Source organism: Chaetodon trifascialis, chromosome 1 (assembly GCF_039877785.1).
Source record: "Chaetodon trifascialis isolate fChaTrf1 chromosome 1, fChaTrf1.hap1, whole genome shotgun sequence".
In the NCBI taxonomy this organism is placed as follows: domain Eukaryota; kingdom Metazoa; phylum Chordata; class Actinopteri; order Chaetodontiformes; family Chaetodontidae; genus Chaetodon; species Chaetodon trifascialis.
This window is the reverse complement of record NC_092056.1, coordinates 31,938,801-31,960,986: the sequence shown is the minus strand read 5'-3', so window position 1 is coordinate 31,960,986 and position 22,186 is coordinate 31,938,801. Positions and strand designations below refer to the sequence as shown.

The window sequence follows — 22,186 nt, the reverse complement described above, 5'->3', positions numbered from 1 at the left end:
ACTTTTTCACAATATTCAAATTTTTTGAGCTGAATTTTTTTATTCATGAAAAATTATCGTTTTTCCAGCACATCTTACACACATGCACACACACACGCACGCACGCACGCACGCACGCACGCACGCACGCACGCACGCACACACACACACACACACACACACAAACAGCTTTTCGAGGACTGTGTGAACCTGTCTGGCTCTGTTTCCTCTCTTTCCACTGCTGATGATAAGCATGTGATTATTGGCTGCTGCCATGAGCCTGGTCAACTCTGATAGCCTCCCTCCAGGGTCCATCAGGCTGGTATGACGTTAATGGTGCAAAGGCTCACATTTGCTTCAGTTCAGACACCAAAACTGCTTGGTTAGGTTCAGGCAGTGACATTACTTGTCATGGGTTAAATTAAATATGTTACTGTTATGATATGTAGCTTAAAATAAGTTGACTTTTGTTTGTTGAGTTTCAGCCTACTTTCCAATTACAGGACTGTGCATATACACAACATATACAACCTTTCCAGGGCAGGCCCACAGAAAGCCTGACCTCTAGGGACCCTGTCTCTATGCTCACTTCTGTTCAGTTGCTGTTCAGGTCACACATTACCTCTGGTGCATTTACCACTCCTTAGCTTTAGGATTTCATTGCATAAAATTGATGAAGTTACTCATCTCAGCTTTGTAAAGTGTTGCAACTCTTCCAGCAGTAATACTGTACTGTTTCCTCACTGGGATGGTGGGTGCCCCGAGAGGAGACACAATGAACTGAAATTATTTTTATATAAAACAAATTCACATTCATAATTACATTGTGGTGACAGTGCCTGCATCATGTTCAGAGACAATTTTTCTTTGAGTAAATGAAACACTAGATTTATGTTGTTTATGTTGGAGTCAGCCCTGCGATCGACCGGTCCAGGGTGTAACCCGCCTCTCGCCTGTTGATGGCTGTGATAGGCTCCAACACCCCCCGCATGGATGGATGGATGGATGGATGGATGGATGGATGGATGGATGGATGTTGAAGTCACAGAGAAGTAGTTGGGATGGATGGTGGGCATACAACTCATATGACTGTGACACAGGGTTAGTGTTCAGACTCCTGTCTGTGGTTAGGTTTAGGCAATGAAAGCACTTTACAGTAAGGGAAGATCGTGATTTGGATTAAATGCTAATAACCAGGTGCTTTCAGTACCTAAACGTAACCAGAAAGAAGTTGAATAAGGCTATAGCCACCATGAGTGGATAGTGGATTGCCTATTTTGGCAAATAAACAAATTAAATATGTTGTCAGTGAACATATATTCAGTATGAACATTTTGCAACTTTCCATGTACAATATTTATAAACAGTTTCTTATTAGGTTAAAAGAAAACTTAATTTGGTCAGCATTACGTTTCCCTCAAAGCATATTTACTGTTTCAAATTAGTTTTATATAAACATATTTTTATTGCTGAATCATATTTTCTGCTGTATACGTGAAAAGTGAACAAAAGCAGCAACACTTTCCCAAATGGTTCTCAGTAAAAGGGATTTCAATCTCTGGCATCGCACTGGACCTGCCAGTTATTTAAAGTATGGGGGGGGGGGGGGGGATCAATCTGTGCACTTAAAGAATGCATGTCAGGACAGTAATTATACAGTATACACATAGAGCGCATAGAGAGCATGTTTTATAAAGTATATTAATAGCAGACGGCTCTTCAGTACAAGCAGCAGTAATAACAGATCAAGCTGAAGTGTTGCTAATATGCTACATTAAAAGTCAAGATTATGTCAGGCTCCACTTCAAATTTAGGCTTTCTCCAATTTTCTTTTTACTAAAATCTGGCTGGTTAGCCATCACACTGTGCACTGTGACAAATAAATGAGTAGGCTTTATTGGCATTCATGGAAAGTACCAGAGTTATACAATTTTTTTGATACTAAGTGCCTCAAGGCAGGCACAAATCATACATATCAGCAATGACTTGTGAGAGAACATTGCTGATTTGGCAGGCAAAACTACCTTCTTCGTACCCAGTCATTAACTGCAGGATACTGGGCTGCACAATAGACAGACGATGTGTGTTTATCTTTTTAGCTCAGGCGTGATATCATGACATAAGTTTCATGTACCAGAGTTCTTGCATAGCGCAGCTCCGAAGTGCATGCACAGATAACATTCCTGGTTATTTTTACCATGCTCACTGCTCTACCCAATCTAGTTTAGTCTGTTAGTCATTTTAGATTTAAGGTTTTTTTTCTGTTGCCATCTCTTGTACATTCTGTGACATTTTATTAACCTGTGATTAGTGTAAATCTTTGAAACAGCTAATTTAAGTACTGTTAGGCAACCATACAAAACAAATTGACTTGCTTTACATGCTATGGCTTTTCTGTATTTGTTTTCTCCCTCTGTGATCAGGTTCATACCCGGGCCCTGGTCACCCTGCACTACCAGCTGTGGGCTGGGCAGGCAAACTCGGCAGGTGAAGTGTCGAGTGCTGCTTTCATTCACCAAGACAGAGGTGGATCTTCCAGAGGAGGAGTGTGGCGAGGACAGACCCCAGCTTGAGAGGCCTTGCAACCAGGGACCATGTACCAAACTTTCAGGCATCTCTTCAGGCCTGGAGGACCAAGGGATCCCTTACATTCAGACGAAGGAATTGTACAGCTGGAGCTACAGAGGCTTTACTGCCTGCTCAGCCACATGTGCTGGTGGTGAGGCTTCTGAAATGGATGTTGGCAGCTAAAATGCTCCAGACTCTTGTCCATAGCTGTTGTCATTTCATGTTCAACTGTCTCTTCTGTTCTCTGCCCAGGGAAGCAGAAAGCTGTTGTGATGTGTGTTAACAAGAAGCAGGGTGAGGAGGTAGAGGACTCTCTATGTGAGTCATCCAGCAGGCCACCAGTAATGATCCACATCTGTGACCCTGAGCCATGCCCCCCAAGGTGAGAAACCACAAGGTCACGTAAGACACATACCCTACGTTTACACGTAGCAGGGTATTTTGGAAAGCAGATATCTTGGCCCCTCCGTTTTCAAAAATAACATCGTGCGCACAACATCATTTTCAAAAATGTTGTTGTTTACATGAACCCGGATAAATACACCATCAAGCGCATCATAACTATGCCAAACCTATGGGCATGAGCGTAAACATAGGTCGCTCACATGACGTTAAGTATTCAGTCGCATGCTGTGACGTATCGGAACCTAAAATGCCGTTTAACCCAGTTTACACGCCGGGGTTTTCAGAAATCTCCACTTTGGCCGGAGTTTTTAAAAATGATCGTTTTCCGTGAAAACAGCTCTGTTTGCGTGTAAACAAGAGGCCAAACCGCATGAAAACATATATGTTATGTAAACTGGGTCATAGAAAGCTCACAGAGCCTGGACAAGTACAATGCAGACTGCTCTAGCTGGAAGCCTGTGGTCTCTCTGTGCTTGTGCTCTGTATCACATATCACACATATGAAGGACATATTTTGCAAAGTTTTTACGTGTGCCAGACTAATGAGCACTGAAAAATGGAAATTGATGCAGCACCACCTATAGGTGAAATGCCATCAGGTTTTTATGTGTGTGTGTGTGTGTGTGTGTGTGTGTGTGTGTAGTATAATGCTCCTCTGTACTTTAGTTTCTTTTGAAAGGAATATTCATGCATTCTGTGCACACAGAGAGCAGATATGTTGTACCAACAATGAATCCCAAAAATAGAAAATCATTTTTCATAACTATTTAGAATAACTTGGAAATGAAATTCATTGATGGAGAGCTGACTGTGTTAGTTTGAATAAACACTGGGACTACAGCTGGGAGTGTAGTCAGAGGGTTTGGGACCACTGCAGAGAGCTGTTTCTGTGTACTGATTTATACAGTTTGCCATACTCGGCCTTCCAAAATAGATATATCAATAAAGAAACACAACAAGACATGCAGTCAGGCCAGGCCTAAAGAAATGCACAAGTAGACCGTGTGGCTCTTGGGCACAAGGAGAGGATTTCATAGCAACAAATGTGCTTTTGGTTAGAAGAAAAAAAAAAAAAAAAAATCATAAACATGTTAGCTGACAAAAGAAATACATTAATAACAAAACATGTTAACTGAGAAACATTGGTGGTCTTTTCAGCATTTCAGGAACAACCAAAGAGCGGTTAAATTATCATTATTATTATTATTATTATTATTTTTTTTTAGAATTATTAGATGTCCTAAGTAGTTCCAAACACAACATATCACAAACACAAATAAATTAACATTTCTTAATTTGCATTAAATTTGGTGCAGAAGCTACCAAACATATTAAAGTATGTTAGGTTGAATTAGATGGATTAATTTTATGAATTCTAAAATATCTTTTTTTACATCTTTGTTTACATTTTGCCCTGTGATCATGTGAATTATGGCTCTTGTTTATCAGGAGCAAAGGTAGAAGAAGCATGACATTAAACAGGAGTAAACAGACCCAAATGTTGAAATCTCAGACACAGGCAGGAGTATGTAAAAAGAAATCTATAAATTTAAAGTTTAAAAAATGTGGAACAGATGAATCTGGGAGTTCCATACGCTGAAGCTGATGAGTAGGCAGAGAGTGGACAGGCAGGCAGGGTGTCCAGTTCCATATTACTTGAGGTTCAGACTGACAGGGCATAGGCAGGAACATGAGGTAGATATCTGAGCATCTGTATCTGTATCTGAGAACAAGCAGGCAAGGCAAAAAATGATCTTAACAGCCACAAAACCTTATAGAGTGGAGGCTGGGGTGAATGGATGGGTCAAGAAAACATGACTATGAGAGACCAATTCTCATTTCAGATTGCTTCTTTTAACCCTGACCATGATCTTCACCTAACCTTAACCAAGTAGTTATAATAGCCCAAACCACGATTGTTCTTTAACCCAAACCAACTAGTTTTTGTGCATTTAACTTACCAAAACCTTGACCAGAGAGGTGGTATATGAGGAAAGTCATATAAACCATTTTTGTAACAGTAATTTGGAGTGAATTTGGAATACATTATGAGGCCCTGTACACTGCAGAGATGTTCTCTCATTCTATGAATTCGACCTCTGCTCAGGTCAAACACTATGGTGTAAGATCACTGTCAAAAAGATGTGTCCATAATTAAAGTTTCGTATTTGTAAAGTTAACAATTTGTGTGTCAGTGTTCTGAGTGTTTTTATATGAGTATGAGTCTAAAAGCTGTGAGTGCAAAGTCTTGAGAATACAACTCTGAAATGACGTCACTGAGGTCACAGTCAACTCGCAGGGGAAAGTAATCGATCGGCAATTCCTCCAACTGCACATGTGGATGCCCCAGACGCAAACATGCAGGGCAACACCGCCAGCCCCGGAGAGGCTTCACAGGTAATGTCAATAATAACGTGCATAGCTATTATTGATTTCATAAAATCCAACCATTTTATACAATATACATTATTCTTCTTCTAACATACTTATTGCTTTAGCTTGCATGCTAAAGATATTTACATGCCGATGAAGCTAGCTTAGTGCTATCATTACTTTGTGCTATCATTCATAATTTTCAACCAGAGCATTAACAGTCAAGCCAGATTTGGGATGAATTAACGTGAACCAGTAACTTGGTGTAAAGTTAACACGGAAAGAGTGAGAAGGTTGATATGGAGAAATAAACCCGGACATGATGAATCATCCTGCTTATTGCACGGTTTACGAGTGAAATTATACATTTGAGATGTTGAATAAGTTAGTGGTTCACGTTAACTCATCCCAAATCTGGATTGATTGTTAATGCTCTGGTCGAAAATTATGAGGACAGCGCTTTTTTGGGGGGGTAACGTTATATGTTTCATATTATGCTGTTTAGTGCTAACTAATTAGCACTGGCCCACTTCTAATCCCAGTAATGATAGCACTAAGCTAGCTTCATCGACATGTAAATATCTTTATCTTGCAAGCTAAAGCAATAAGTATGTGAGATCAAGAAATGTATATTGTATAAAATGTTTCTGTTTATGGACACGTCTTTTTGACAGCACTCTTACACCATAAAAGACCATGTTGAAAGGAGAATGATTAAGGTGAGAGTTGTTCCAACCTCACAGGTGAAAAAAAGCTAACAGAGAATGAGAGTGGCTGACCCAAAGCAGACAGTAATGTGCTAGCAGAGAACACACTGGATTGTTGCAGTGTCGAAATGGATCAGCAGCTCCCGAGCCAGGTTTAACTTTGTGAGCTGGCATGTGAAGTACGTCCTCTGCTGGGCCTTTTTGATGAAGGAGTCTATGTCGGACAGCCGCTTTAGGTCCAGGGATGTAGTGAATAAGACACCTTCCTTATAGAACAGGTCAAGACCATATTCTTCAATGTACAGAGAGCCTACTTTTCCCTGATGAGCAAGCACCTGCCGACAGCAACAAGGAAAATCTTCCCTTTAACTGAATGATAATGCCATTGATGATAATAATAGCAATATGACCAGTATTGATTAACAGTAGCATTGGGCATCAAGCAGGGCTACAACAGCAGGCACAACCATCATCACAATCCAGGTGCAGCCATGATCCATGGGAACCTGCAACAAGTGAAAGCAAGTACTCTGAGGAAGAAGCCAAGTCAGTAACATGCATTTATGGGGCATGAATGCGTACAGACAGAAAGGAGGAGAGGAGCTCAGTTTATCATGGGAAGTCCCACAGCACTAAGCTTTATCAAAAAATAAAGTTTTCAGCCTGCTCTTAAATGTAGAAAGGGTGTCTGCCTCCTGGACCGACACTGGAAGATGGCTCCACAGTAGAGAGCTTGGTAGCTGAAGGCTCTGGTTCCAGCTCTACTTTTGAAAGTAAGCCTGCATTCTGGGAGCACAATATTCTGGTGGGGTAATACGGGATACTATGAGCTCTTTAAGATATGACCGTGGCTAACTCTTTAGGGTTTTGTACGAGAAGGATTTTAAATTTGTTTCTGGATTGAACAGGAAACTAATGGTGAGGCTAATATGGGAGAAATGTGATGTCTTTTTGTCAGAACAAGTGCTACAGTGTTCTGGATCAGATGGAGAGTCTTTTACAACTTTTTGGGACAGCCTGATAAAAGGGAAGTGCAATAATCCAGTCTGGAAGCGGTTAGGAAAAATGGCTGAATGTTTTTCTTTGGACCCAAAGATGCAGACCAAAGAGGGAACTGCAAAACAAAATTATTTAATTTAAACAAGGAATGTCCAACAAAAAATGCACCCATAAGGAGTGGGAAAATAACAAAACAAAGCACGCTCAAAAGTGAGCGGGTTTAAACAAAGGGAGCTCCGACAAGTCTGGTATCTGAGGCAAGACACGTGCTGACAAGGCAGGCAAACAACTGAAACACAGAGCACACAATAAGTGGCAGTCCAACAAAACTAACATTAGCACAACTCACACAGACAGGGGAACAAAGACAACGCCAGGGATTCAGGATGATCCGACAACAGGTAGAAAAGCGCTCTCCCCTTTTATCCCGTGCTTTAATCAGTGTCATGCACATCAGGTGTGCATCTGAAGAGGCGGAGCTGGCCAGGTGTAGAGACACACCCGGCTAGACAGACAGGAGAAAACAGACAGACAACTCATAACACTGGGAAAAGGGAAACAAGAAACACTACTCAACTCAACTCAACTCAGCTTTATTTATATAGCACTTTAAAAACAACCACAGCTGAAACAAAGTGCTGTACATAAACAAACGATATAAAAACAATAAAATAAATAAAATAAAGCAGGAATAAACACAAAAATAATTGTTTTATTGTTTCTAAAAACAATTAAAAACAATAAAACAATGAGTAAAAGAAAACCACAAGAGTAGAGTCTCATGCGGGGTTGAAAGCCAAGGAATAAAAGTGGGTTTTAAGACGAGTTTTAAAAACAGTGACGGGGCTTGTCTAATGTGTAATGGAAGCTCGTTCCATAATTTAGGAGCCGCCACAGAGAAAGCTCTGTCCCCTCTGAGCTTCCGTTTTGATCTCGGTACCTCCAGGTGCAGCAGATCAGCTGACCTGAGGCACCAAGCAGGAGCAGGAGGAACAGGCAGGTCTGTAGGATCGTAACAGAAGCAACAGTTGGACCAGGCAGATGCTTACAGTGTAACTCGTCACATCACATCACAGTTTATGGGACATAAGACAGCTAATGTAGCCAGCCATCATTTATGCTACTTTTAGAGTGAAATTAAAATTTTGTGCACATTTTCATAATGTAGACATTTTGTATATTGTGCAAAAAAAATTCTAATTGCTTGAATTAATTTGATATATCACGCAGTCTTACAATCATATATGTAATCCATACTTCTTCAGCCAAGTATTTTTTCTATGAAGGGGCATTTAAGTAAGGTGTTCATTAGGTTTAGGTGTAGTTGCTACACAATACCAGTGATTTAATAATTTCTTGGCCAGATGACAAGATTAAAAAACTTTTCAGCTCCGAAATTCAATAAAAATTCCTTCACCATTAGTACACTCCTAGTGTAATAGGAGTTGAGTTTCAGTGAATTTACCCACCTCTTTCCATTTGATTTAACCAGCCTGGTCAGAATTGAAGCCAGCAGGCAGGTCAGTGGGTGTAGTAGTGGCAGCAAGCGGACTTACTTATACTGGCCCGTTGTCCCTCTGGCTGCATTGGCTGGACACAGGCTGGATTCTTCTCTTGCCATGGGTGAAGGATTACCACGCACCTAATAGAACATAGCACAGAAAAGTGAATGGCTTATTGTAGCATAACTGCATGCACCCATGTTTTTCCCTGATTAACACAGGAAAGAATGTCATAATTTGCTTTTTCGTGGCTGCTTGCTTCTTCCTTCCTTTACTGCTGCGAAACAGTTCTAACAAGCCAATAGACCTTCCAGAAAAATATGTATAATTTTTCTTGAGATTGTGTGAACTGTTTCCACACAGAAAGTTTGAAGACAAAGGCCATCAGTACACAGATGATAGATGCTGTAAGAATACCTTGTTAATCTTTCTTCTGTCCACCTGCCATTTATGCCATAATTGAATTAGAACTGTCCTTTTTGTGGTCAAATTTCAGCTGGTTGAAAAATGGAGAAAGTCGAAAGACAATAAAACATGAACAAAATGGTTTTGTGATTTCTGAGAGGTTTACAGTAGGTGGGTATGTTTCAGAAAAGAAAGTGACCAAAAAACAAAAAAAAAAAAAGCGTGCTGAGGTGTCAGCCTGCACTGGCCAGAGAAGCTGTATGAGACACACTCATTATTTGCACTAGGACTGCAGTACACTGCTGGATTGGCATTGGCATGCCCTCTACCATGCCTCTCCTTCCAATGGAGAACATTACGAGTCACCAAAATATAAAAAAAGGCAGTTTATCAGTCACGATCTGTCTCTCTGTGATGAACTTTAGAGGAATGCAAACCGAAGTCACTGGAGCGCCAGTCTTAACCACAACAGCTGCATCTGACATGATCTTCAGTTATTGATGGGTGGAGTTTCTCCTGCAGGAGGAGAATCTTTTGCAAAGTCTGTCATTGTTTGGGCACAGCTAGGATCTTAATCATTACAGCTGTGGTTACAGAAGGAAAAAATCACTCCAGGACAGATCTGGTCCATAAAATCAACAGCAGAGCATACTATAGTGATGCTGTGCAGTACACACACTTCTGCTCCTCCACACAGAGGCAGAACCCTGGTTTATGAACTTTCTAAATGGCATAACAATGCACACTCAGACACACACCAACACACACATCAGCACACACAGAAGAGACTTTTATTCCAGAAGACTCTCCCATTGCCAAAGACAATATATTGTGGGTTTTGGAAAAAAAAACAATTTTAATGAGGAGACTATTTTATTTATCCTTACAAAAGACCTGTGTCCTGCCAAGTCACGTAAGAACACATACTGTTCATACACATACACACATCACATTATGTGAAAGTGCAGCATGTGAAGTATTCTGCTTTAGCCCTTCTTACTGTTTTTTTTCTCTCTAACTGTATATGCTTGTGTCTCACACAGCAGAAACAAATGTCTAGGAAAGACTCAAACCTGCCACTCCAAATGTTAAACTCTTGTAATCGAGTATGTGTATGTTCGCAGACATCAGCTTTGTAGCAATTATCAGCAATGAAGTTCAACCATGGGACAATATTTTGCAGCATTTTTTTAAAGGGGTAATGCAGCACGAGTGTGCTGATGATGCAACTCTGACATATTCAGTATGTCAATATACAAATGTAGTTCCTGCAATTGAAGTTATATTCTGACAGATGCAGAGCAATCTCTCACTTACCGATTGATCAGTTCTTTAGGCCTCCCATTAGCTATCTGAATGCAGCAGCACTCGAGACTGAATTGATGTAATTTCATCATGCCAAATAAAGCATGCCAGTGCATTACTGTAAGAGATTTGCACGTGTGAAAACAATGTTTGAATCAATATCCATACATGTCTGAGTCCTACTACTTCACTTGAATGCAATAAATATGCCCTTAAGAATCTGACTTTCACCCAGACAGCTACCACAGGGCTGTATCCTGACATTTTCCCCATTCGTTACAAAGGGCTAAGGTAAATATTCCTTTAAGAAAATAATAAGAAAAAAAGATCTCGTACGCTCAAAAAAGTGAAACTTTGACTTTAATTAAATTTATTTTGTCAACAGGTTCAACGAAAGTGTATTATGTTAGTTAAAAGCAAAAATGTCAAGGTGACTTTATGAATTTGTATTACATTAACACAATGTGAATTGACCCAACTAGATAAAATAACTTCTGATCAACAAGAGATATTTAAGCTTTCCCAATCTAATTCAGTTATGTTATATGGACATAAATAATATATTTACAGGCTACATATTTTACATTTGTCCTTTAAACATATATTTTATTTGTAGAAGTAAAATAATAAATTTAAGTTAAATTTATTAAAACAGGTTTTCATCCAATTTATTTTATACTAATTAGTGTGACCTTATTCTACTTTGTTAACAGGTTCCACACAAATGAATTTGGTACACCCAACATATTTTTGTTATTTCCTTTATTCACCAATATTCATTTCACAATTTGTTGCCACTGGGTCCAAAATAAAACCCCACAACTACTGTAACCCTAACAGACATCATGGTGCAGCATGGTTCAACACTAACAGTTGTAAACTGTTATGCATTTATGCAGCCCAACAATACAGGCTTGCAGATCTCAATTGTTTTTTGTAACAGCATAATAATCTAACCATAACAACACACGTGCTGCTGTCAACTTTTATTTTAATATTGTGGAGGGAATATCCTGAAATGTAATTATATCAACAAACATGTCAACTGGTATTTATAAACCACAAACAGTTATAAACCACAATAAACAAAACATCCCTTATTCATCAATATTATTGTATAACAATACAACAGGCCTGCAGTTCTCTTTTTTTGTAGCGGCATAATATTCAAATCATAACACACAGGCTGCTGTCAACTTTTATTTTAGAACTGTGGAACAAAAAAACCTGAGATATTAACATTTTTACCAACATGTCAGTATGAAATATGGTCTTATTCAACTTCTTTGCCGTTGTTTTGGGTGCAGCTCGTTTTTAAAAAGTCTGCAAACTATCCATTCAGTTGTCAACAATTTTGGTGCTGCGTGGTCTCTCAATTCACTTGTTTCTGAGCAGTGCAACCAGGGATCCCACTCCTTTTTAACAAAGACATTCAAATTCCCTAAATTTTCCAGGATTTTCAAAAGTGTGAGAACCCTGTTCCACTAGAATGTTCACTTATAGTAGTAGTTTTGCAAAACTTTTCCAAATGTGTGTTTATTTTTCTGAAGTGATTTTTTCCCTGTTCTGCTATTTTCGAACAGATAATCATTTTATTCACTTTAGGCATTCAAATCAATGTTTGGTTCATCCATACAGTTTGTTCTTGAGCATCTGTACCTTGGTTGAGAGTCTGCTAGCATCCAGTTGAAGGAGGAGCTTCTGGAATACCTCAAAGAAGGCTTTCCGTTCCTTAGGATAACTGAGGTTCAGTGCATATATTACACCCATTAAGAGTGCACATGCAGAGGCAACGTCTCCCAGGTCATGTAGAACTTCAACACCCTCAATCACTATTCCAACATCAGCTGGAGGAGTGGTCACATCACCTCCCTCGACTTTGATGCTGTAGATGCCAAGGGTAACTTGCTCAAGCTCCCTCTGTGCAGCCAGACCATCAGTGTCCTTTACATATGGGATAAACAAAGGACCCAATCAATCTATGAAATCACAGATTTTGTAGAATTCCAAAGATTAACTTTTGCTTTTCAGGTGTCCTTTGATGAAAATAGCATGATATTTCAAAAAGTGCTAAAAAGTGCTGTATGCGAACCGCTATCATAAAACACGAGCAGAACGTGAGGTGGTAACTTTACATCATGCCTAAAACCACTGGTGCTTTATTTCAGTAGCTTACTTACATGCTAACGCGTAGTCCCCTAGTAACCAAGTAGGCCAATGTAGCATTTCCTGTACCTGTTTCACAATAAAAGCCCCCACTAGTTTGATGGAAAACTTTTAATATGAACCAGTGACATTAGAAGGAATAATGGGATCATTCACCGGTAAAATAAAGCTTGATATCTGAAAGTTCAGACAGGAACATGACAATAAAATTACTCACCAAGCCACACTGACCTGGTTACAAAAGCAGCCAATTTAGAGTTAATATATTAAACACAAACCCCCCCCCCCATCTTTCTGTGGTCACCAGCAGACTGTAAACAGTAACGATGCCATTATTGCTATCGCCTGCAGAGAGTAATGTTTATGTTAAGTGACTGAATATGAAGTTAGTGATATTTACATATCAAATATGATAAATTTGGTTTCAAGTGTTAATGTTTTCACAGATTGGCGGGGCTCGGCAGGATAAAAGCAGACCAACCTAATGTTAACGTAGCATCAAAGGTGCTCTAAAACACAAGCAGAAGTACAGAACGAGTGTTATATCACAAACACACCATTAAATCATGCTCAATATGAAAATACTACAGTAATAGGTATGGATGAAAAATGTCCTCCTACCTCTGTCAATTTAGAGAAAAACCGTTGCCACCTTCATCGCCAAAACCACTTGATGTGAGTTTGCACATGTGCAGTCTGAATCATTTTAATCTTCTTCTTACTGCCACCTTCTGGATGTAAGAAGTATTTCAATCGTAATTCACTTAAATTAAATGGTTTGTGATGAACCAATATATAATTATTTTGTACACATAACGAAAGACACAATTACATGGGCTTCATTAGAAAAATATATTTTAACTTAACAAAGACATGTATTTTAAGTAAACTGAAAACATAAAAATAATATACAGTGCACAACCCACCTCAATAACTTTTTTGAGTGTATAAGCTTTGCAAATGTATACTCTGTGAGGAACCTTTATGAATACAGCCCCAGACAGCCTCTGTCAAGAGTTCCAGCATGTAATTGTTTGCTTATTGTTTCCCCTGATTCCAGTCTTTATGCTAAGCTGTGCTAACCACAACTACAGCATAACTCACAAACATAAGATTGGTGAATTCTCCTGTTACACCAAAACTTTCCCCAAACTGGAGATATAATATTTCTTATAAATATCTTGCCTTCATGTAACTCATATCACTTTGACACTTGTGGTGAAAAGTTGATGTGTACCATGCCGTAAGTTCAGTAAAGCAAGTGAGGATGACTGAGATGTTAGTGAGGGTGATCATAGAAGAACATCAGTTTGCATTGACTCAACAGTCCCAAGATGGCTGGAATATTTTAGATGCTGTGTGCATGTGTCCTTGTGTTTGTGCTTGCTGTAAGACACTGCATTTCTAGCTAGCAGTCCTGCAAACTGGAGGCATTTCTGATTCACACAAAGTGATTTACTAATCTCTCCTCCTCTAATGGACATTTCCAGGAAGCAGCTGCAGAGTGCAGGAACATACACACACACACATGCACAATACACAGTGTAGTCTGCTGTCTGAGTTTGGAAGACCAACTGTGAGGTGAATAAAACTCCCCTATTCCCACTTCTGCTCTGTCTGTCTGTCTGTCTGTCTGTCTGTCTGTCTGTCTGTCTGTCTGTCTGTCTGTCTGTCTGTCTGTCTGTCTGTCCGTCTGTCTGTCCGTCTGTCTGTCTGTCTGTAACTCTCTCTCCCACTCGCACTCTCTCCCTCTTTGCAAGGAACACTGCATCTGAGGGAATTGTCTCTTACCCTGTTCTTGTCTGACCCTCATGAATTTACCAAAGCAAATACACAATAAGAGACGTGTCAGTAACACCACTAATGTGACATACTTGATATGACTGAATTTCAGTAAAAGAACAAGGCCTCTGGATTCTGTTGATAATTTTGTTTGACATTTTTATTATTATATAGTCAATAGGATTATCTACCTCTTATTTTCACATGCAAGCAGTGAAAACTGGCCTTAATGAGTGACTGCCACTTAAAAATAACACTGCACTGAGCAAGAATCTTTTCATTGCCCAGAGTCCTCTATGCTCAGTTCTACTCTTTTTTATCTCTTTCACAGTCCATCTGCCAAAGACAGTTTGCATCCTAATATTTAGCAATATTTTGTGTCTACATGTCCTGCTCCATTATCTCTTTCTCTGCAGATGGGAGGTGACAGCATGGACTGGCTGCTCTGCATCCTGTGGCGTTGGCATACAGACCAGGAGTGTGTTTTGCATGCGTCTGTTGTCCATTGACCAGCAGGATATTATGACTGTTTCAGAGGATGAGTGCAGGGAATTCAAACCTGCCATCCTGCAACCCTGCAACCAGGTGGACTGTCCTCCAGCCTGGGAGACAGAACCTTGGCAGCAGGTATGGACTTTGTTTGATTGTGTATGTGTGTGTGTGTGTGTGTGTGTGCGCGCGTGCGTGTGGCTGTGTATAATGTGTGTAATAAAAACTGATTAACCTCCTACCTGGGTGGCACGGTTGCGCAGCAGGTAGTGTGTGTGCCTCACAGCAAGATGGTCGCTGGTTCGATCCCCAGGTCGGTACTCCGGCTTCCTCCCACAGACTAAGAACATGCTCATTAGGTTAATTGGTGACTCTTAATTGTCCTTAGGTGTGAGTGTGAGCATGAATGGTTGTATGTATTTGTATGTTGCCCTGCAATCGGTTGGCGGTTCGGCTGGTTCAGGGTGTACCCCGCCTTCCGCCCATTGACAGCTGGGATATGCTCCAGCCCCCCTGCAACCCCCAAAAGGGATGGGCGGGTATAGACAATGGATGGATAGAATCTCCTACCTTCCTAGGTCTGTCTTCTTCTGCGTTCTCCCTCTAGTGCTCCCAGTCCTGTGGTGGGGGTGTCCAGTTGCGGAAGGTCTACTGTAAGCAGCTCTTGTCCACAGGGGCCTATAGGAGGCTGGGGGACAAGGCCTGCTGGGAGGCCAAACCTGCCACGAACAGACGCTGCAGCCACACTGACTGTCTGCCCTACATGGCAGGAGGAGAGTGGGGAAAGGTGAGTACCAGCAAGTGGAGAAATTAAGGACCTGGGGCTCTATTTTCGATTCCGCCGCCGGCACGGCGCAGGCACGGCACAAAGTCAGGTGCAACTACTCCCCCTTCTCATCTCAGTTCCACTTAGCTGCGCAACTCGGAAGGAGGAAGGGGAGAAGGCGTGGATTGGTTTTGACACAGCCGAGTCAAATTTTCACCAATCACACCAGCTCCTTGCCTCACCTTTAAAAACGCCGCTGGCGAGGCGCATGGCGAGTTTCAAGGATGACTGAGCCCGTGCAGGAAAGTGTCCTTTGTCCACCCAAACTTCTCCCAGGAGGAGACTGACATCACTCATGTGTAAATATGAGGTCCTTAGATGGTAAATCCTCGGCCTCCTCCTCCTCCTCCTCCTCCTCAAAGCAATGATGTTCTCCATCTTTGTAGATAACGTAAAGTATTACTATGATAACATTTGTATTTGGAATGAAATGACGTGGGTAATAGCGGACAACGATCATCACTTATGTTTTTTCCATGTGTCTGTCTCTCTCTGTCTCTCGAGTGCTCTGAGATAGATGCAGTATATATGCTCTGTAGGATGCCACGGCTGTTTCTGGTTGGCACAGCGACATTAATCAATTAGTTTGCATCCCTGTTTCACCTGTGTACATTCAGTCAGGGTGTGACCATTACGCGTGCTGAACGCGCTTGCGATGTGGTCAGATGAGATACTGATCAAAATAAATAAATTTAGGTCTGACTGTATGTGCTGACTCAGATAGTTGCATTGAATCATGGTTGTTGCTAATTTTTGATCGCAGTGAAATGCCAGACACTGTGGAAACCTGCCTGTGAGGTGTTGGTGACGTGAGCGCACGACTCCGCCGGTTTACGAAAATCCTCTTGCCTAGTGGTGCACCGCTGGTGCATGGATTTGACCAGGTCTGGGGTGGCGAGCTTTTGGTGCACTTTTGCGCCGCCGGCGAGGACCAAAATGGACCGAAAATCCAAATTCGCCGGCTGATTATGCCAACACCTCCCCCTACTATGCCGCAATGGCCATCCTGGTTTACCTGGTTTACCTGGTTTACCAAAATACCAGGTGCGCTGCACGCCTGCCTGCGCTGCACGAAAATACCACTGCGCGGGGTGCACACCCTGCACCCTGCCAGCAGCAGGGATGAAAATAGAGCCACTGATGTTAGGGGGTTGGTGGCTGCAAACTTCATTAAAAGTGACTTTTTTCAATATTGTAGTAGTTCCATAGAAACATATCTAATGTCACGTCCAAGCTGTATTGCATTTATTCAATCATGCTAATTGCTGGCTAGCACGTTACCAGTTTGCTAGCTCTCTACAGGAGTTCATCAACTAGCCCTGCCACTTTCTGGACTATACTATATGAAGTGAAAAGGCTAGTAAGTATTTAGTTTGCTTAACTAAAGTCAAGACAGATCCCCGAGTGACACCTCTGACAATTTCAGAGGTAAATGGGTACTGTCACTTCAACAAAACTATTAGTAATGCTTTCAAGCAGTTTTACATTCCGCTATTTCTGATGCTCAAAATGCTGATGCTCAAAGTGAATTTTGCCCAGACTGCTGTACCCCCTACAGATGTTCCCTTTGCATATATCAAGCAAGGTACAGAAGCTTGTTATTGGCCCCCAACAAATGGTGTCAGCTAGAAGAATGGGTTACTTCTAGTTCTACGATCCTACTACTACCTACCGACTGTTTGGTTGAACCTGGAAATGTCAAGGAAATGTCTACTGCTGATGATGTAGCATTGATAGTGAGAGTAATTGTTCTACCAAAAAATCCCAAATCTGGAATGAACAAAAACCCCTTAAGTTTTAAACCACAACTTTCAAATATTGGAAATAATGGGATTGTTGTTACAGAGATTGCAAGCTGATTTTAAATTCTGACAAAACAAGCCCAACAGGGAGCCAGAGCTCCTATGTCCATCTAAAAATTCCATAACTCATTTCTACAATGTCTTAAGCCAGATTGATGAGTTGAATGTGGTGGAAACAAAAAAATGATCCCTTTGATTTCACCTTTGTGCCTAAAATTCTCTCAAATTCAATTCTGCTCTAAAATTCAAGTGTAATGGATCTATATTTTGCAATCTAGATAAAAGAAAATGATGTGGCTTTGCATATGAACCCTCTCTCTCTGCTCCAGGGTCATCTGAGTGAAGATGCTGCAGTTGTTAGTACTAGTTCTGTTGACTGTGATATCCTTGAAAATTACTTTTATGTCATGGATATAACGTTTGGATATAACATTTGCTAAAGCAAACTGGCACAAGATTATCTTTTAGTGTTTTAATCTTGAATACTTGACCTGTCTGCTTCACCCTTCTCCATATCTCCTGTTCCACAGTGACTCAAACATTTGCAAGCATACTCCTTGACTAATTATGAACCCCCTTTTGAACCTTGCGTCACACAAAACTCAATAAACATACGTGGGAAAGAAAGGAACAAAGCCGGCACCGTTAATTATAGTATGTCGTCTGTTCACTGTTTTCAGACATAGTGTGCCAGAAGAAGTGAAAAGATATGTTCCAAGAATTTCAGAGAAAAATTCATTTTCCTTTGTGATTTATTTGACAAAAGAGGTTTTTGCTGTTTACTTTTCATTCATTTCTGTGTTTCCAAAAATATGTGAAAATTCAAGTTTTTAGGTTCAAGGTTCTGTTGAAATGTGTCCTCGTCTTCGTTCTTTACTCTTCAATCAGAATTTGCAAACTCACTACAATGTCAGACTTATACTTGATGCTTCTACAATCACTTTTTCTATTGAATGTTCAAACCATTGTTGTTAAACATAACCCAAGTTTTTACAGAATCATCCAATATCAATATTCTGTTTGAATGAACGTTCCTATTCTTTTATGTTTTACTCTGCAGTGTTCAGTGTCCTGTGGTTTGGGGATCCAGGGCAGGGAGCCACTCTGTCGCCAGTTGATGGCCACAGGCCAGCAGGTGACACTGGCCAGGGAGTTGTGTTCAGGGCTGTCCTCCCCACCACAAGTGCGAACCTGTCGCATGATGGCCTGTCCGAGTAAGAACACACACATACACACATGCATTCTAATACCTTTATGTACTTATTTAACATTTGAATAACAGTCACAGACAGATCACACACATTTGTAAATCTCACACACGAGCATAGCAAAGTCAGATGCAAAATGGCATACATGAGGTATGCTATTATCGAATTGAGGTGATGATGTCATAGTTTCCCAAATTCTCTGTGAAACATGTACACACAGATACACAGAAATCCAGCTTCAAAAACCTGGCACCTCAGAAGGCATTTTCAAAAATATCAGTTTTAGTAACCCGAAAGTCTTTGTATGTGGAGGAGAGGCCAAAACATGGAGGAAAGTATGTGCTTTCAAAAACATCCACACACATGCCCTAAGAAACAGGGAAAAGCCACACAGAATGAATGGCTGCATGATGCACAAGATCAGGAGGCATTGATGACACATTTTTAGATTTGTGTACACATTTACACATCTCAGCACACTTGCAAATCTGAATACACATTTTCAGATTGCTGACCGTATTCACAAATCTGAGCATGCGCATGCAGATTGAGATACAGTTTCAAAACTCTCCACACATATTGCAAATACTTATCTCACTCTCCAGAGGAGAGTGTGAACAACCACTGTGTTGTGCCCTTCATTGTATAAGAAGTGGAGGGCTGTTTCATTCATGTAGCTTAATAATGCTCATTTCATCCTCTGTGGTGTCCATAGGCCGTCTTATTGATTTCATTTCTGTGAAATTGTCTGAGATTTGTACTCGTCAATTCTAGAAAGCCTATACTGAGGAAGGCGGTTGTATAGTTGTGACTGAGAGCTAAACACAGTCACTGAATGTAATTAGGTAAACAGGTTTTACAGAATATGGACATTCTTCTTTGATGATATGGCTGCATTTAGCAGTGAGCCTATTGATGTCTATATGACTGTGTAGAATAAATTGGCAGTGGGTAAAGATGGGACTGGGATTTGACTGTGGACATAGCAGCTGAAGATGTTGCATTTCTGCATAGATTAGCCATAATGCCTCCTATAATGGTGGGTTTCTTTGCCCTTATACGAGCATTGTCAGATCAACTTGAGTAAAATGTTACTGCACTATTGCCTAGACAGATATCAAAACAGAGGAAGGAGAGAAAGAAGAGACACAAGAAGGTACACATGACCATAACCTACACTGAATCCCTGTTTTCAAATCTTTTTATCTCCCTTCACAGTGTAGTTTAAAATGTAGCACCCCACAGCTCTACAATATGTCTGAGATGCTGTAGGCTACTTGATGAGGTGATTTGGGGTTCATTTTGTACTAACCTCCACTAAGGTTTACCTGTATCGAGTGAGCTGATATTGTGCAATTTACAACCAAACAAGAAACTGTCTGGCCCACTATAGGCCTAATACACACTATTATGATTAACTGGACCCAGACAACTTGATAAATGCACAATGAAATACAGTCCCCCAAAATAGCCCAAATTAGAACCCCTTTGAAATAAGCAGTAGTCTAAATTAACATAAAACAGAAAATTACTTAACAAAATAGACTCTTCTAAATTGGCTTTTCAAAATGTACCAACAAAAATATGATGACTGTCTCTTAAAGCTTAAATGTTCCCAACAAACTTCATATTACACACACTCACACACACTAAAGTGACAGAAGGGAAAAAAAACTTTGCAGGCCTGTGTGCTGTTTTGGTGCAGTGCGGCCAATAGAAATCCTCTCCTCTCATAAAGAGAAGGCGAAGTGGATCAGACTCACAGTTTAGCAGGAAAAGTCCTGTCCTCGACACAGCAGAAACTCAGCCTCCTCGACAGACGTCCATGAAGTAAACCAAGCAACAGCAACCACACATGCACACACTCGCCCCAACAAATCCCAAGTTACAGAGGAAACGTGTGGTCAATTTTAACATGGTTTCTTCATTCACAATTGTTTCTCAAACGATGCCGGTGACAATGACCAACTTTATGGTCACCTTTTTTTAGAGTTCACGTTTAATCACTTCATTTTGTCACAGGGCTACAAAAACATGAAAAAAAAAGAACCACTATTAGCAACAGAATTTGACAAAGTAACGTCAAAGACTGAATTATGTTGCAGGGATATCGACTGAATTTAGCATGCTAGCCAGGTAGTTGCAGCTTGTCCTGTCTCGTAATATCACTGTGTATCTCGATGTGATAGACCAGTAGTATGGCCTGTTTCAGCTGGGAGGTGTATGTGAGTTTTTCACAAGAGCTTTTTTAATCAAATAAATACACAAAATAAAATATCAAGAAACTCTTTCACCTATTGTCTGTATTACCCAGCAAAATACAACTGTGCGCCTTCTGAATTCAAGTTTCTATTTTCCCAATCTAAGACCAGCTTAATTGCCCACTCATCATAAAACACTAAACACTAAAACTCGACAGAAACAAAACAGAGCTCACCAAAATCATCTTTTCTTTCCTCTGTTCCAACAATCACAATCAGTTTTCTGACTTAAATTTAAACATGAATATAAAATATTCATCACCAGCATCTGGAGCTGGAATAATATTCCAGCTCCAGATGCTCTAGATCCTTCCTCTCAGCCCTGTCCCCGCTTTCCTTCACTGTCTACACAGTCAGAGCCCTAGTCTGATGAGGTTTCCTATTTAAGTATTATGTCCCACCAATATTTTGATAGTACCAAAGCATATCATTTCTGATACCCAGCTGAAGGTTAAACTGAAGCAAAGTAGTTTGTTTGTTCTTTCTGATATAAAGCTTAAGTAACAAGAACTGTAGCTGTGACTCACTAAATTGCAACCTATTTTACATTCTCATAAACACAATGTTGATATATGTATATGGCTGGAAAGAGATTCCCATGATACCCATGGGACTGTGAGCTATGTATACACTCCCCTCCCCACTCAGTCCTCATGCTAACATACAGAGCTGTACAGTATGTACACAAGAAGCCATGAAGTGTGTGTCGGCCAAAAATGTGGGAAAATTATCTGAAAAGTTCAGCAGCTGTTCATTCAGTTCACATGGTTATGGCCAAGCTACAGCGAAGAAAGCTCTGCCACTGTTTGCAAATTTATATTCACTGTGTGCATGTGAATAAAATGTACACAGTGTTGTTCATTCAGAGAGACACCATATAATCAGATTCTGTAATTCTGTAAGTCCCTCTAACTCACATCTGCTGGGAACCAGACTGTAAAGCACATGACTGAATGCTTGCAAATGTCACAGCGACTCCTGAGAGTCAAAGTCCAAATGTGTTTTACAAAATGTTCTCTCCATGTTGCTTTCTGCCCTCTCTGTACATACTCATTTGGATTAAGTTAGGTGCTAGTATAAAATCAGATAAAGCTTTATTAATCCCATGCTGGTGGAAATCAATTGTTGCAGCCAGTAAGGTATAAAGAGGGACATATAATAAGCAAGATTAAGAAGAGATACCGAATAAAAGAATAAAAAACTATATGTATGTACATTGCAGCTATATACTGTACTGTATATATGTACATTGTGTACAATCTTACAACAAGCATACTATTGGTGGTATTGAATTGCACATGAGATAAATACTGTTGCCTAAATAAAAGAAAAAAGTATGCTTCATCAGAAGTGCTTGTCGAATGGACGAAACTCTTTGGAGGCCCCATCCGACATTCACACCAGCTTCA

At 40.4% G+C, this 22,186-nt stretch overlaps 1 protein-coding gene across 5 annotated transcripts in view; it reads left to right on the top strand.

Annotated features, from left to right (window-relative positions):
* adamtsl3 (ADAMTS-like 3) overlaps positions 1 to 22,186 on the top strand; it is a 315,350-nt gene that overhangs the window by 243,628 nt on the left and 49,536 nt on the right. For all 5 annotated transcript variants that reach the window (XM_070967605.1, XM_070967624.1, XM_070967595.1 and 2 more), the window contains 5 exons: positions 2,403 to 2,698; positions 2,800 to 2,929; positions 14,608 to 14,818; positions 15,288 to 15,467; positions 18,369 to 18,522. In XM_070967605.1, coding sequence (XP_070823706.1) covers positions 2,403 to 2,698; positions 2,800 to 2,929; positions 14,608 to 14,818; positions 15,288 to 15,467; positions 18,369 to 18,522 — 971 coding nt within the window. The remainder of the gene's footprint in view (positions 1 to 2,402; positions 2,699 to 2,799; positions 2,930 to 14,607; positions 14,819 to 15,287; positions 15,468 to 18,368; positions 18,523 to 22,186) is intronic.